We start from the raw sequence: 15,715 nt of genomic DNA, 5'->3' as shown, positions 1-15,715 counted from the left end.
TGTGTCTGTATGTGCCTGTGTGTGTGTGTCACACAATGTAAGCACACAGACACAAGCAGCAGCAACACAGTAAAGCTTGCACCACAATGAAGCTGAGAATAACACACTATCATTAACCTGTCTCTGCTCAGACACAAGCCTCTTGAGATCCCTTCTGGAGCGATTACCATGTGTTTCAGTTCCTCTGGTACAACATTTCTTTGAGCTCATATGATGATGGAACCATTGTGTCACTTTGTCTGTGGTTTAATAACAGGTTGGTCCTTGTAGGGTGAGAAGAAACAGTGAACAGTCAACTCAGTTGAAAGAGAGAGGGGCGTAGATGTTATTCATCTCTTTCTTTCTTGAAGAAGATAGTTAATCTGTGTCTTCCTTCTCATCCTGTGAGTTAAAGGAATGTTGCCTAGGCTACTTTAAGTACACCCCATGTAGCAAATTGATGTTGCATTAGAGGCATGCGTGTTGATTCTTATACTCTTGATGATTCAAACCAAATCTTACACTCAGGTAAGACTTGCAAGAATGCATTCTGCCGGCAAAGTAAGATCTCTGGTTACTCAAACAGCTCTTTTTGAGCAGGGCACATTGATTCATATATCCTGAGTTCCGCTGAGTGTCATCCAATGGGAGATCAGGATTTGGAGTCAAACCAAATATTACACTCAGGTGAGATTTGCAAGTCCTGATGCCATTTGGGTGCTACCTCTTTGCTCTTTGTCCTAATTTCTTTGTTAAGTCTTTAGTTTTTATGTGTGGGCCCCTCCAGTGTGTTGTCCATGTGTCCATGTGTTCCTGGGAATGGAAAAGGGGTTCAAGCAGTCCATAATAGTTCATAGGTTTCACACAGGCTCTGGTGTCTGACATTGAGACAACACCTGGGCAGATGACTTCTGTCTACATCTAGCTTCATCAAACACCACATGTTAAACCCAAAATTAAAGCCATGGGTAAGCAAGGCATTAGCTCTAGTACTTAGTCAGAACCAAATATAACATAAACATAACATAAAAAAGAACTGAAGAAAGGAAGAACAAAAAAGAGCAATGAACACGAAAGGTGGTTAGAGGTTAATAGGCATACTCCTGGAGAGGACTGGAGCTAGGCAGTGTGATGGTCACGGACTGGTGTGCAAAGCACTGTGGCATGAACAGGAGGAAATCCAGTCTGGCCTGATATTTTTGAATGTACATGACGTGTATGACAATTCCATGATGATCCTACCACTAAGAAGTCCTAGGGCTATCACACTGGTGCGATGTTCCTTGTATGACGCAAATGTTTAAGCTAGGGATGAGGTTGAGTGAGGGGTCATCATCATGGGAGGCGATGGTTGACGGTGTCTTAAGGTTTACATGTGTGTAGCCTTTCTCAAAACAAACATTCAACATGGACAGCAGTGGGGATATGTTCTGCCTTCTACCGTGGGTAGATTAAGAATTATTCAGTTAATTAAAATTTAACCAGAACTGCACTGCCAAGACTATGGGGCAGGTGTATCTATGAAGGTTGTACAACAGTGGTAGTAGCGGATTTAAGCATCTGCTAACTGAGATCTTTTCACCACTCAGGCTGTTGGCCAAGGTGCTTACCTCCCAAATGAGGTCCTGCATTAAATCTTGACTACTCACACATAGGTTATGTCTGACCATTTCTGATAGTCTCTAAAATATGCAAGTTATTATAGAGGAGATCAGAGAGTAAGTTCAGAATGACTAAGGTATCCTGAAAGGTTTTACTGCAGACAAAAGGGAATAATATTAGGAATTAATGAATGTTGGCAGGGTGAGTTGAGGTATGCAGCTATGTCACTAAGTGCATCTTCTTCCTTTGTTGTTTTGCCTTCAAGAGGATGCAAACTATGTGGAGGTCAGGGGCTCCACAATCATGAGAGCCTCTCAGGAAGATTACATGTCTCTCTGGGCCTTTGTCATCAGAGCATCTGCTTTTGCAAGCTAGGGTAAAGCCAGGGTAAGGTTCCTCTGGTGGGAGACAAATTTCATCAGCAGCTGAGGTTGTGTCTCCTGGGTGAGTCACAAGGGCATGAATGAACATGTCATCTCCAATGCCCAGGGCCTTGCCGCAGATTGCTTCATTCTGTAGCTTTCGAGGCAGGCAATGGTGATCATTTTAGTTGGAAAAGTGAAGATGACATTGTCCATGTTGTGGTCTCTAGCTAAGGCAGTGTCAGTTTGAAGTTGAGGAAAGAGCTGTCGACCAGTATCCCTAGAGGTTGCTGCACCATCACCTGAATTGAGATATGTGTCAGATTTTAAACCTGTAAGTAGGCTGAATGATTATTCAACTTAAGCAGGGGCAGACCACAGTTTGTCAGGATGAGTTGCCAGAAGTGGATCTGGGGCTGGAAGAACACCTGCAAACCAGATACCTTCTGTCCCTAAAGTGTTGCAAGGCAATGGGGATACGTGCTATCACTTGCAACTTGACATGCCTGAGGAATGGTCTGCCCTGATAATTTCTGGTGCTAGCTTGGGACCACAGAACCTGGTTGACTGTGTCCAGCTGGGTGCCAAGTCTGACAGGAAGGTCTGCTGATGGAGTTGAGGAACTATAGTCACAAAGTGTACAAATACGTTTTCTCCCAATCTGCACAGAGAGGGTGCATACTCCAATCACCTTAAGGAGAGTCTGCGGGGAGCTGAAGGCTGGAGGAAGATTACATTGACACAGGTCAGTGTACATGTCTGGGGTCACGATGCCATTAAACTGTACACCCCCAACAACACAGGGCTGTATAGTGCTGAGTTTGTGTTTTCAGTGAGCAAAGGAAAAGGCATGTGATTGTGAGTTTGGGTCACTAGCCTGTGGTGATTGAGGGCTCACAGGTAGCCTACAGGGATTAGCACCAGGATCTGGAGTCTTCTGGACTTATGGATGATTGATTGCTCTGACTGTGAATGGCAGACTGCCTGCGAGTCCAAGTGGCCATGGAGTGTCACCCTGAGCCCAAATGTGTCCATGGTGGCAGTCAGTGAGGGGGGCCAGTCAGTCAAGGAGGTCCTGACTGATGAGCAAGGGTTCAATGTCATGGATACAAACATAAAAATGAGCCATCACATGGAAAATGATGTCGAACTATGCGCATTTTGTGATAAGCAACTTATCCTGCGTGCATCTGGTAATACATTGCAGAACTCGATTGGTAATGGTTTGCTGAGCGAGAGCATTAAACGGTTTCACTTCCTCTGTCAAGCATCTCAGAATCAGAATCAGAATCAGAAAAACTTTATTGCCAAGTATGATTTTACACATACAAGAATTTGTTTTGGTGAAGTTGGTGCTTGACACATCTACTAAAAATAAGCTATTAAAAAAGTAAAAAATATAGCAATATAAATATATATACACAAGTTGTTTTTTCAGGAGCAAAGTCTGTTTTTTCAGAAACACAGTCTGTTTTTTCAGAAAGAAATCCAAGCTGAGCATTAACGTAACGCATAGAGTTATGGCAATGTCAGTGTGAAGTAGAGGCAGAGGTGGAGTGTGAAGAGTGTCGGGGAGGTTCCGGGCCTTGTTGATAAGGCTGACAGCAGACGGGAAAAAACTGTTCTTGTGGCATGAGGTTTTGGTCCTGATGGACCGCAGCCTCCTGCCAGAGGGGAGTGACTCGAAGAATGTGTGTTCGGGGTAGGAGGGATCAGCCACAGTCTTTCCTGCACGCCTCAGGGTCCTGGAGGTGTACAGGTCCTGAAGAGATTACAGTCGATCACCTTCTCTGCAGACTGAATGACATGCTGCAGTCTGCCCTTATCCTTGGCGGTGGCAGCAGTGTACCAGATGGTGATGGAGGAGGTGAGGATGGACTCGATGGCTGTGTAGAAGTGCACCATCATTGTCTTTGGCAGATTGAATTTCTTCAGCTGCCGTAGGAAGTACATCCTCTGCTGTGCTTTCTTGATGTGGGAGATGATGTTCGGCTCCCACTTGAGGTCCTGGGAGATGACAGTTCCCAGGGAGCAGAAAGACTCCACAGCGTCAATAGTGGAGTCACAGAGGGTGATGGGGTGATGGGGACAGGTGAGGCTGAGTTCTACCTGTAGTCCACAACCATCTCTACTGTCTTTAGAGCGTTGAGCTCTAGGTTGCTCTGGTTGCACCAGGTCACCAGATGGTCAACCTCCCACCTGTAGGCGGACTCGTTGCCATTAGAGATGAGTCCGATGAGGGTGGTGTTGTCCGCAAACTTCAGGAGCTTGACGGACTGGTGACTGGAGGTGCAGCTGTTCATATACAGGGAGAAGTGCAGAGGAGAAAGAACGCAGCCCCGGGGGATCCGGTGCTGATGATCTTTGAGTCAGAGATGTGTTTCCTCTGCTTCACGCACTGTTTCCTGTCAGACAGGAAGTCTGTTATCCACCTGCAGGTGGAGTCAGGCACGCTCAGCTGGGAGAGCTTCTCCTGAAGCAGAGTTGGGATGATGGTGTTAAAGGCAGAGCTGAAGTCCACAAACAGGATCCTGGCATACGTTCCTGTGGAGTCCAGTGGATGAGGTGGAGGGCTAAGTTGACTGCATCATCTACAGACCTGTTGGCTCTGTAGGCAAACTGCAGGGGGTCCAGGAGAGGGTCGGTGATGTCTTTGAGGTGTGAGAGCACAAGGCGCTCAAAGGACTTCATGACCACAGAGGTCAGGGCGACGGGTCTGTCATTATGTCCTGTGGTCCTTGGCTTCTTGGGATGATGGTTGAAGACTTGAAGCAGGCTAGCACGTGACATGTCTCCAGTGAGGTGTTAAAAATGTCTGTGATCACTGGAGACAGCAGATCAGAGCAGTGCTTCGAGGAGAATGGAGAGACAGAATCCGGTCCAGCTGCTTTCCAGGGGTTCTGTCTCCTGAAGAGTTTGTTGACGTCCCTCTCATGGAAAGAGTCGTCACTGAGGTGGGGGGGGGGGGGGGGGGGCAGTAGAACTCGTTCAGGTCGTTGGCTAGGCCTCGGTCGTTGATGAGTGGGGGGCTTTAGGCTTGTAGTTGGTGATCTGCCTGAGCCCTTTTCAGACAGACGCAGAGTCGTTAGCTGAGAACTGGTGTTGGAGCTTCTCAGAGTACAGTCGTGTAGCCTCTTTCAACGCCTTGATAAACTTGTATTTCACATCTTTGAATCTGTCTTTGTCCCCACTCCTGAAGGCCTCTTCCTTTGCCAACCTTAGCTGTCTGAGTTGGGCTGTGAACCAGAGTTTGTCATTGTTGTAACTCACCCTGGTGCATGATGGAACACAGCAGTCCTTGCAGAAGTTGATGTAGGACGTCACAGCCTCCATGTACTCATCCAGGCTGTTGGTAGCAGTCTTGAACACATCCCTGTCAGTCCAAACACGCCTGGAGATCCTCCACAGTCTCACTGGTCCACTTCCTTGATGTCCTCACTACAGGTTTGCAGAGCTTTAGTTTCTGCCTGTATGCAGGAATCAGGTAGACCATGATGTGGTCAGAGTGGCCCAATGCAGAACAGGGGACAGTGTGATAAGCATCCCTGACTGTGGTGTAACAATGATCCAGAATATTCTCCTCTCTGGTCGGGCATTTAATAAACTGCCTGTATTTAGGGTGTTCGTGAATGAGGTTACCTTTGTTAAAGTCGCCAAGGACAATAATTAAAGAGTCTGGGTTGGTCTGCACCACACACAGTATCTGGTCGGCGAGCATACGCTGTGCGTCCCGAACGTTGGCCTGCGGCGGGATGTAAACAGCAACCAGAATGAATGATGCTAATAATAAAAGATTCCAGGTCAGGAGAACAGTGCTGCTGGATCACTGTCACATTGTTGCACCAACCACTGTTGATGTAGAAACAGATTCCTTCACCTTTAGTTTTGCCGGAAAGTTCTGTGTCTCTGTCCGCGCGGTAGAGTAGGAAGCCTGCAAGCTGCAGCGCAGAGTCCGGTATTAATCCACACAGCCACGTCTCGATGAAGCACAAAACTGCAGATGAAGAAAAGTCCCTGTTTTTACCCAACAGCAGTTGCAATTCCTCCAGTTTGCAGTGAATGCACGTTAGAGAGAAATATTCCCGGTAACGCTGTGCGTAGTCTGCGCTGGTGAAGGCGCACGAGCGCACCGGCCCGTTTTCCTCTCCTCCGACGTTTTGCTGTGTGAGCAAAGGTGAGCGCACCTTTGACCAGGATGTCCAAAATTTCCAATGTTGGGAGCAGAAAATTAGGAAATAAATCCTCTGGTGTTGTTGCCCTGATGTTCATGAGCTGACTTAATTCTGGGTGTGGTTTTGTATCAGGGTCAGTGTCAGTCTCATGTAACTCTATAGCGACTGCATTTACCTGGTCCCCATGAGTATGCATGTCCAATGACATGTGGACAATGTCCATATGAGTGTGTCCATAAAAGTGAATGTGTGTGTGAGAGAGAGAGAAAGGCCATGTAAGGGGAGAGTGAGAAGGCAAGATGGCAGATGTAACCTCACGTTCAGAACAGCAAGGCAGTTGACAACGAGCTATGAGAAGCACAATAGAAGATGTGTTTACACAACTGCTCAAACGATGGCAGCAAGCAAAGCTGAGTTCTATTACCATGCTATATGTGCCTTTAAGGTGTGTGTGTCACAGTCTTACCTGCTGCCATTAGCTGTGTCCCAATTCAGTGGCTGCATCCTTCAGAGGACCCAGCCGACGCGGTTTCCGGAGGCTGGGTCCTCCAAAGGCTCCTCCGTCGGCCGCATCAACTATCGGTAAATGGGACGGTCTAGCCTTCGGAGCATTTCCTGATTGCGTCACGACATCATAACTTCTTCCCTCCTAACCCGGGAAAAACACATGTACAGGGTGCAGAGATGCGCTCGTACAGCTCCTATCGCTTGTAAGAGGAGCAAAATGTAGCCTATTATACAACTTACAAATTCTTCTTCTTCTTCACAGTTACAATAAGATATTAGTTGACATGCAAGCTTGTAACATTTGTAAGTGAAGGGTTTTAACAAGGCTAACAGTTAACTGAGCTCCTCATATCAACAGGTCGCCATTATTAAAAAAAACAATCGGTGCGCAAAGCATCTTGGGATATGGGAGGCCGCGAAGGATAGTAGCGATGCATCCTCCGAATACAGGGAAAAGGAGAACGCATTTGTCGGCTGCATTGGGAGGATCCTTCGAATTTGGATGAATTGGGACAGCCTTCACGCAGCGCTATGACGCCCTCCGAAGGATGCAGCCGCTGAATTGGGACACAGCTATTGTTTCCTCATCTGCTCACCGGTGCCCTCAGTACTTTTTCACTCTCAGCCACACCCACTTGCCTGCTCACCTGATCACACACCTGAGACTCACTGCAATCAATGCAGTATATAAGCTGCTCTTCCACACTCATTGGTTGCCAGACTGTCATTGTTCTAATGCAAGACTCTTCGGCTAAATCTCTTGGACTAATCTCCCGTTGCTGACCCTTCCTGTCTCTGACCATGCCTGTTCTCCTGTTCCTGGTAACTGCCTTAGCCTTTTGTCCCTGACCATGAGTCTTGCTTTGCTGGATATTGTTTGCCTGAGTGTTTGGTGTCTGCCACACCAAACACTTACAGAGACTCCAAGACTTTGTCTTCTGCACATCCCAAGTCTTTGCTTGCCTGTGACTGCTGGATGTTCTATTCTCTGCACAATACCAGAGACTGTAGTTTTTGCTGCTAATCTGGTAAATAATAATAATAATAATAATAAGAAGAAGAAAAGATCACCCACATCATTAAAACAAAGCAGCAACATAAAAACAAGTGCACAGTGTTCAGTTAGAGGGAATATGCCAGTTTGAAAAGTTGCGTTTTGAGTTGGGATTTGAATGATGTGATGGAGTCTGTCTTATATGAGGAGGGAGGGAGATTCAGAGTCTGGGTGCTGAGCAGCTGAGCAGCTGAAGGCTCGAGCACCCATGGTACTGAGGCGTGATGTGGTGATGGTTAGCAGTCCAGCAGAGGTTGAGCAGAGGGTGTGGGAGGGGGTGTATTCATGAAGAAGGTCACAGAAATAAGTGGGGGCTAGGTTGTGGAGGGCTTTATAGGTTCTGCCAGTATGAGATTAAAAGGTTGATAAAGTTTTACCAGTGTTGTGGTGGTTCTGTACTTGGGCCCGAAAACCCACTTTGTGACAGTGTGAGTGTCTGTAAAGGCAAGAGGATGTGTACATGTATGGGTTGGTAAAAGAAAGAGAGGGAAAGGCACTCAAAGCAAAGCAGAGGGAATCTGAATCACCACGGAAAAGAAACAATAACTATCTCTTTATCAGATAGAAACCCGCTGAGCGAACTCAGCTCAGAGTTTGTCACCGTGATTGGTCTTTTAAATGATAGAGTGCACACAATCACAGCACAGGACACACAATCAATGTAATATGCTAAGTACACAGACACAAACAGTGAGCACAATGATTGAGGTATCTCAAACAGGAACAGCGGTGCTTTAATTTCACAACAATACAGTAAAGCTTACACAACAGTCATACTATCATTAACCTGTCTCTGCCCAGACAGAAGCCTCTTGAGATCACTTTGGGAACAATTAACGTGTGTTTCAGTCCCTCTGGCGCATCCGGTACCGTGTCTTTGAGCTCAAATGATGATGGGACCATTGTGTCGCTTCATCTGCGGTTTAATGGCAGGCTGGTCCTCATAGAGAGCGGAAGAAACAGCAAAGATTCAACTCAATTGAAAGTGAGCAGGGCATAGAAGTTATCCTTCTCTTTTGAAGAGAAGGATTCATCTGTGTCTTCCTTATCATGCCGCAAGTTAAAGGACTGTTGCTTAGGCTACTTAAAGTACACCACATGTAGCAAATTGACGTTGCATTAGAGTGATGCGTGTTGATTCTTATATCCTTGATGATTCAAACCAAATCCTACACTCAAGTAAGATTTGCAAAGTCTGATGGGATTTTAACACTATTTCTTTGTCTTTGAGGTCTTTGTTTAGGCTTTAGTTTTTACATGTGAGACCTGTTCATCCACGTGGTGAGGTCAGAAGTAAGACACATTTTAAAATAAATCCTCCTTCTGTTGTCATTATGGTAGTGCAACACTGAGGAACACACGGAAAATTGTCAGTGGAGATTTCATTTTTATTTTCTGCAAATATGCATTTTCAAACATGAAAATGAACTTTTATTTATTTATTTATTTATTTTGGAATACATTCTATTTAATTAGAAGGATTTTTGTTTTTCAATTTGGCTAAAAAATATTATTTCAGTATTGGCAGCCACTGACTTCCTGAAACCAAGGGAGAAATGTGTGGAAACTAATTAAGGTTTTGTAATAGAATGCTACATTTGCACTCGAAGTCTTGGAAGGAAAAGCTGGAGCTTTATCTGTCAGCACAGTGGTGGTGACACAAGACACTGTGATGTACAGTGAGAGTGAAGATGGATATCTATGCCATACTCACGCTTGCATGGTGGTAGTGGCTGTCTGAAAGCTGAACATATTCTCCTTTGGGAACCAGCTATTATGACTGTCCTCTGCAAACACAGAAAACAAAAGGAAGCCAGCAGAACATTCAAATATGGGCCTTACAATTAGTGGACGAGGCAAGTGAATGCATGATGACATGAGAGTGTAAAGTTAAACATCTGAGGTTGATCTCCCTGGACCTGGTTTTGGTTTTATTCATTTACTATTTAGTGTAAATCATGTACATTCATAAATATTTTTCACACCTGTTACCTTACAAATTATAGGTGAAGACATGAACCACAAATCTGTTGAGAAGACAGATGTATACAATTTCCTTCCCCCACCAATTTTCCCATTCATTTTTCTTTACCCCTGTCATCAGAAGATGCTCTGTCTTCACTGTACATCCTCTCCAGTTTCTTGCTGTGCTTCCTTCCATCCCGTGGTGAGGTGTTCAGGTCCAGGGAGCAATGGCTTTGACAGGGAGCCTGAATGCAGGCAACACAGTTTGGAGTGTTATCATCCCGTGACCCCTCTCTCATCATCCCCCAGTCTGGGATATTGTTGGCACTGCCTGAGCTATGCAGCGGCTGTGAAGATGACGATGGGCCTCCATGATACTGGTGGGCATGGCGATGGTTGCTGTGGTGATGGCTACTATGGTGATGGCTACTGCGGGCACCTGTGGTAAATAGCTGGCTGGTGAAGGAAGGGTTGTGGTTGGCAGAAGCAGGGGCCTGCGACAAAGAGTGCTCCCTGGAGCCCTTCAGCACCTCCAGTTCCAGGCTCTCCTCACTGCCACAGTTCCCCAGGGTCATTCCTCCTTCCCTGGTGATTGTGTACACCTTGGCTGGCTTCACAATGATGCTCCCTTCGGGGCCTCTGGCACCTGGAGGATCCTCTTTTGAAAGGCTGTGCTCAACAGAGAGTCGACGTTTGGAGTGTCCCAAAGGTGCTTGAGCCTGAAGGATGTTGACCTGAGGCTGACACTGTGGATGTATGCTGGAATTGGATTGGCTGGACTGGTTGAATTTAGCTATAGGCAAACAGTGGCTCTGTGGTGGCAGATTGTTGTTATGTAAACGGCTGGCATTTGCAGAGTCACTGTCCTGGCCAGGAAATGTGTCAGACAATAGATGATCTGGAGAAGGAGGGGCAAGAAGTAGATAAATCAAGAGTCATCCTGGAGGGTCATGTAAGATGGATGCTATTTATCACAAAATAAGCAGCTGCAATTCTTTGTTAAACAGGAAAGATTTGCAGAAATTTCCATCACTCCAGTGCGTAATTCCACTGAAATGAACTGATTGCTGTTTTAAATGCTGATGTGCAAGGGCCTTAATGCTGACAGAGTCCCAGATAATTACTCACAAACTTGTAGCGAGGAGGGTATCTTCAGCAGTGTGTGAAACTGACACCAGCAACAAGCTAAATGCATTTTTCTGCAATTTTGCTGATAAAATAGTTGTTGTGAGTTTGATTGAAAGGAAGCTCTATGAATGACAGAAAAAAACTGTAACATGAAGAAAAATGCTAATTTAGCCTACATCTCATTGATAAAGTCACAACTGCAGTGATGATGATGTTTTGTTTTTCTTCCAGATGTGAGGTTATATTGTAATTCTGATCTTTTGGATAATATGTACCACTGGGAAACAGGCAGAAATTTGCATCTGCAATGTGGCTGTACTGGCTGGTGTAGGACATGTTAAACTCCTGGTTTTAGTGTTCCTTGCTCATATTCATTGTTGGTTGCTAGATAATGATTTATTTCCACAATGTGTGTGTGTGTGTGTGTGTGTGTGTGTGTGTGTGTGTGTGTCAGTAGCAGAACTAGACATTTATACAAGGGGTGGCCAGAGGGTGAGCAAGCCTTTATCAGGAGGTCCATCTACTATAGGCTTAAAACAGTTAAAAAATACAGTTATACAGTTAAAAAACATTATTTGAGTGAGAACCACCTTTAAATCATGGGATAGTAGCCAAATTCATCTAGGAATTAGTAAAGTAATATCTGATGAGTAACTGTGCAAAAGTACATGCTAAAAAATGAACCCGAACAGTTTTACAGATGTTTTAACATACGTATGCCGAGGCCCTCATTTGGGTGCATATGGGCAGAGTACCGTTATCTCGTCCAAGCATACGGAGAACCTCCTCTGTTGAAAAATCTTTTCTGGCCTTTTTTCTGCTTGCTATTGTTCTTATCTCTCATAAAATGACAAAATGCGAATAAAACAGCAAAATAATACCTCAGGCTGGTCAGCAGTGTCCTCTGTGTGCGCTATGTCCATTCATGTGTAAATGATATGGAGCACTGAAACTAACTGCTCAGTTACACCGATCAATATCTCAGCAACCCATTGGTCGATTTTGATGATCAACACCTCTATTAACCAGTCAGAGTCAAGAGAATTGAGGGGCAGGACCCAAATTCACCCGGAAGTTGTCCAGAGATAGTATATCGCATGAAGAGTGCTCTCTCCACTCTAGAAACCCGTTCCTCTTTATGTAAACAACCTGGACCTTTGTGATTCATTTCAGACTAATACAGAGTCATATGAGGAGACAGTAGCAGTGTTTTTTCGAGCTGGAATGTAACTTTTGACCACAAGACAGCAAAGGTAAGACATACTTTATGATTTTGCGAAGTTCTTTTCTGCCACTCTCTGGCGGCTAGCTGCCGAGCTTCCATCGCACAGTGAGGAGGCAGACATCTTCATGATCAGCGGACTCTGCTTTCATACGATACCAGCCTTGTGTGGTTTGCATGACGTGGTGAAATCAACAGGCGCACTAAAGTGGACATACGCTATTTTCATCTTTTTGTTACATGCCCATATAATATCTTGGGGTATGAATTATGTTTTGTTTGGGTGGCAATGCTTGGTGGAGGCTTTTAGCTGAGTTTCTCCCCATCATGCTGGTATGCTACACATTAGAGTTGGTGCTTCCTAGCGTGAGCATTGACCCTCTGAACTGCGGGCATCTCACACTGCCCCCTGTACAGGGGACAGCCAGCTCATCATCACAATGTTTTCTGGCTGATGTTGTAAATAGCCTAGACCTAAGCCTACTATCTGCTAGTGACTGGAGACGTTCTGCCTGGCTTCCTTGTTCACGTTTCCAAAATCATGCTGCTTTCGACAAGACGTGCAGTGACCTGTCAATCAACCGGGGTGGCACCTGAGGTGGCCAATCAGGTTCCAGAGGTGGCCAGTGTGAACCTAGCCGCCCATCTAGCTCCGCGCCTGGTGTGCGTGCGTGCGTGCGTGCGTGCGTGCGTGCGTGCGTGCGTGCGTGCGTGCGTGCGTGCGTGTGTGTGTGTGTGTGTTTTTGTGACCTACCCGCTCCGTTGCGATTATCTGCATTGGTACTTGACAGGTATTCTCCGAATGCTCTGGCTGCTCTGTAAAAACAAGTGCAGCAGTTAACCTTCAGCTCTACTGCACAACTGTTATTGTCAGACACAGATAAGTGACTCACAATGAGTCATGGTTTCACAGGATTCCCCCTCCATAAAACTGAGTGTTGATATATTACACCCTGGCAGAAGGCTGTAAGAGGTCATTTTTATTGTTAGTGACCTGAATCCATACTCTGTAACAGCCACCTCTCACCAGGGTAATAGTGTGTACTTATACAGTGACTGGACAACTGGTTTGGAAGCTACAGCTTTCCTCCCCCTGCACATGATATGTTCATAGTGTTAGGCTCTGTTACCTGTCTGGCCCAAGTGTTTTCCTTTTTTTCCCTCTTCCCTTGGTGTTATTTGTCTGTCTGTCTGTTCCCCTATCTGTCTTAGGTTGGGTGTGGTCTCCTACACTCAGTTGGCTCTGCCTAATCAGCAGCACACCTGTGGTGCATCTGGCTGATTAGGTGAGGAGTATTTAAGCTTGGCTCTCAGCTCTACCAGTTGCCAGATTGTCCTGACCTCCCCTGTGATTTTTGAGTTAATTCCATGTGAGTGTCACCAAGGCTTTTCACGTCTCATTTCGTGTGCTTTTTTTAAACTTTAATGTCAGACTTTGTTTGGACTGCCACTTCCGTGTGCTGTTTTACTTGCAGTGCCTAGCAGCCACGTCCAGTGTTTTTGTGCTTTGTCCCGTCCAGTTGTGTTCTTTTGTTAGTTTTTCTCCGCTACTTGAGAGTGTGTTTTGGCTTTTTTTCCTGCTCCTCATGAGTGCGCTTTTCTTTTTTTCATAATTACTGTCAAAATAAATCTCCTTTATTTGTTATCCTGACTCCAGTCTGCATCTGTGAGTTCAGAAAATATTACAAGCAAAGTCTAACTCATAGGGGATGTTAACATTGCATGTGCCAGCCAATAAGCCAGGAAATAAACACTAGCATGCATGTATGTCATAAAAGCACGCATACTAGTCAGAAAGCAGTTAAAAAAAAATCATGTCCTCTCTGAAAATGTAATTCTCCTCAGATAACACTGGTGGTCTCAGGCTTTAGCCAGGTATTAGCCGATTTCTGAAACTAAAAATGTTTCTTTTTGGAGTAAAACACAGGAGAAATAATCAATGTATTCTCGAAGCACCATGACTGCATTCATTTTAAGCAGCCAAACAGAAAAGTGAATGAACTGTGAATATGCATCCCTCACGACAAATCACTGATCAGTGCCTTAAGAAGTGATGGCAAGTAGTCCTGACCAAGTGTCCATATGTGAGAGCTGGGAATGAGAATCTTTTTGGCTGTTATCTGCTTAAAATTTCAATTCAACTTAATTTTATCTTTGAATGATATATGATATGATTAATATCATCCTGCTACAAGTAGCTGAAATGGAGCCCTCATTCAGTCAAACTGGCACTATGAAATCAGTGGTTGTACTGCACATGTAATAGTTTGTTTTATAGTCAGATATAGATTTCTCCTGCTGAAACACACACACACTACACACACCTTACAATACATGTCATAAAAAACACAGGCCACACACACATATAGAGAAACAGAAAAGCCTTTAATCACTCTCCTCCCACTCAATCCAACTGGCATCTGCACACACACACACACACATACACAGAGAGAGAGAGAGAGCCTCACATCATCACTGTTCATAGGGAACAGCAAAATAAACAGGTTACACACATACATACAATGTGCTCTCTACATACATACAGGGCTAAATCTCAGGGGGGCTGCAGTGAAATGGAATTGCTATTTTGTTGCTGTGGCCTATATGCCACTGTGCTACAACACTAAGTAATTAAATATGAGGTGGCACGTGCAGCTGCAGCACTCCCAGTGAAAACTCCCCTCCCAGCCTAGATCCCCAGCCTGGGAGAGCAGGAGGAGGGAAGGCACAAAGGAAGAAAATGCAATCATGTCTGCTCTATCTGCTTGAATCCCTGCTTCCTTCCAATTAAATTTCCATATGCTATGGTGAGAGAAAAGGGATGTCAAAGCTACCCACAAGCATGCTAGCCAGTCAGGAATATGTTTACAATAACATTTTACATTATCAGGTGAACAGTGAAGGGTTGAATCTGAGCACTGACCCTTACAACCATGTGCAACACATATGCACAAATAATGACAAACAACTGAACCAAACAACTTGAAATGTGCCATAGCATTTGTTTAACTTCACCAATACTGATCAATAACCAATCAATCACTACACATCTATTGTTCAACTACAAGACAAGCAGCTATAACACAAGCAGCCTAGACAAGTATGCATAAAGGCAGCAAGCAAGCATGTTAGGTTTAGGTTAAGGTTAGGGCAAGGATTAGGTTTAGGCAAGTAGTGGTTGTGGTTATGGTTAGGGTACATCCTCAGGAAATGAATGTAAGTCTATGTAATGTCCTCAAAGGTGATGAAAACCGTGTGTGTGTGTGTGTGTGTGTGTGTGTGTGAGAGCGAGTGATGTGGAGAGGGAGAAGGGAGAAGGCCAGATGGCTGTGTCAGTTGCTACATCACGAGAGATTCAAGGCCGTGAAGCCTGACAACGAGACATGAGAAGTATGATGGACATGTTTACATGTCAAGATGGTGGCAAGCTAAGCTGAGTTCTGTTACCACGTTTTATGTGCTTTTTATGGTGTGTGTGAATGCCTGTAACGGCAAGTGAATGTGTACATGTGTCGGTTGGTAAAAGAAAGAGAGGGAAAGGCACTCAAAGCAAAGCAGAGGGAATATGAATCGCTGCAGAAAGACACAATAACTATCTCTTTATCACAGAGTGACTATCACAGAGTGAAGCTGACGACACATTAAACACAATCAAGCTAAGCTCACAGAAACAAACAGCAAGCACAAGCATTGAGGTATCTCAAACAGCGACAACAATACAGTA

The 15,715-nt window shown here is 45.0% G+C and overlaps 1 protein-coding gene across 3 annotated transcripts in view; it reads right to left on the bottom strand.

Annotated features, from left to right (window-relative positions):
• nsmfb (NMDA receptor synaptonuclear signaling and neuronal migration factor b) overlaps positions 1-15,715 on the bottom strand; it is a 153,067-nt gene that overhangs the window by 124,506 nt on the left and 12,846 nt on the right. For all 3 annotated transcript variants that reach the window (XM_076730197.1, XM_076730198.1, XM_076730196.1), the window contains exons 2-4: positions 12,746-12,807; positions 9,769-10,539; positions 9,391-9,463 (exon numbers count right to left, since the gene is read on the bottom strand). In XM_076730197.1, the coding sequence (XP_076586312.1) occupies positions 9,391-9,463; positions 9,769-10,539; positions 12,746-12,807 (906 nt within the window). The remainder of the gene's footprint in view (positions 1-9,390; positions 9,464-9,768; positions 10,540-12,745; positions 12,808-15,715) is intronic.

The sequence above is a fragment of the Chaetodon auriga genome, chromosome 5 (assembly GCF_051107435.1).
Source record: "Chaetodon auriga isolate fChaAug3 chromosome 5, fChaAug3.hap1, whole genome shotgun sequence".
Classification (NCBI taxonomy): domain Eukaryota; kingdom Metazoa; phylum Chordata; class Actinopteri; order Chaetodontiformes; family Chaetodontidae; genus Chaetodon; species Chaetodon auriga.
Note: the sequence above shows the minus strand (reverse complement) of the source record. Positions and strands in the feature narration are given on the sequence as shown.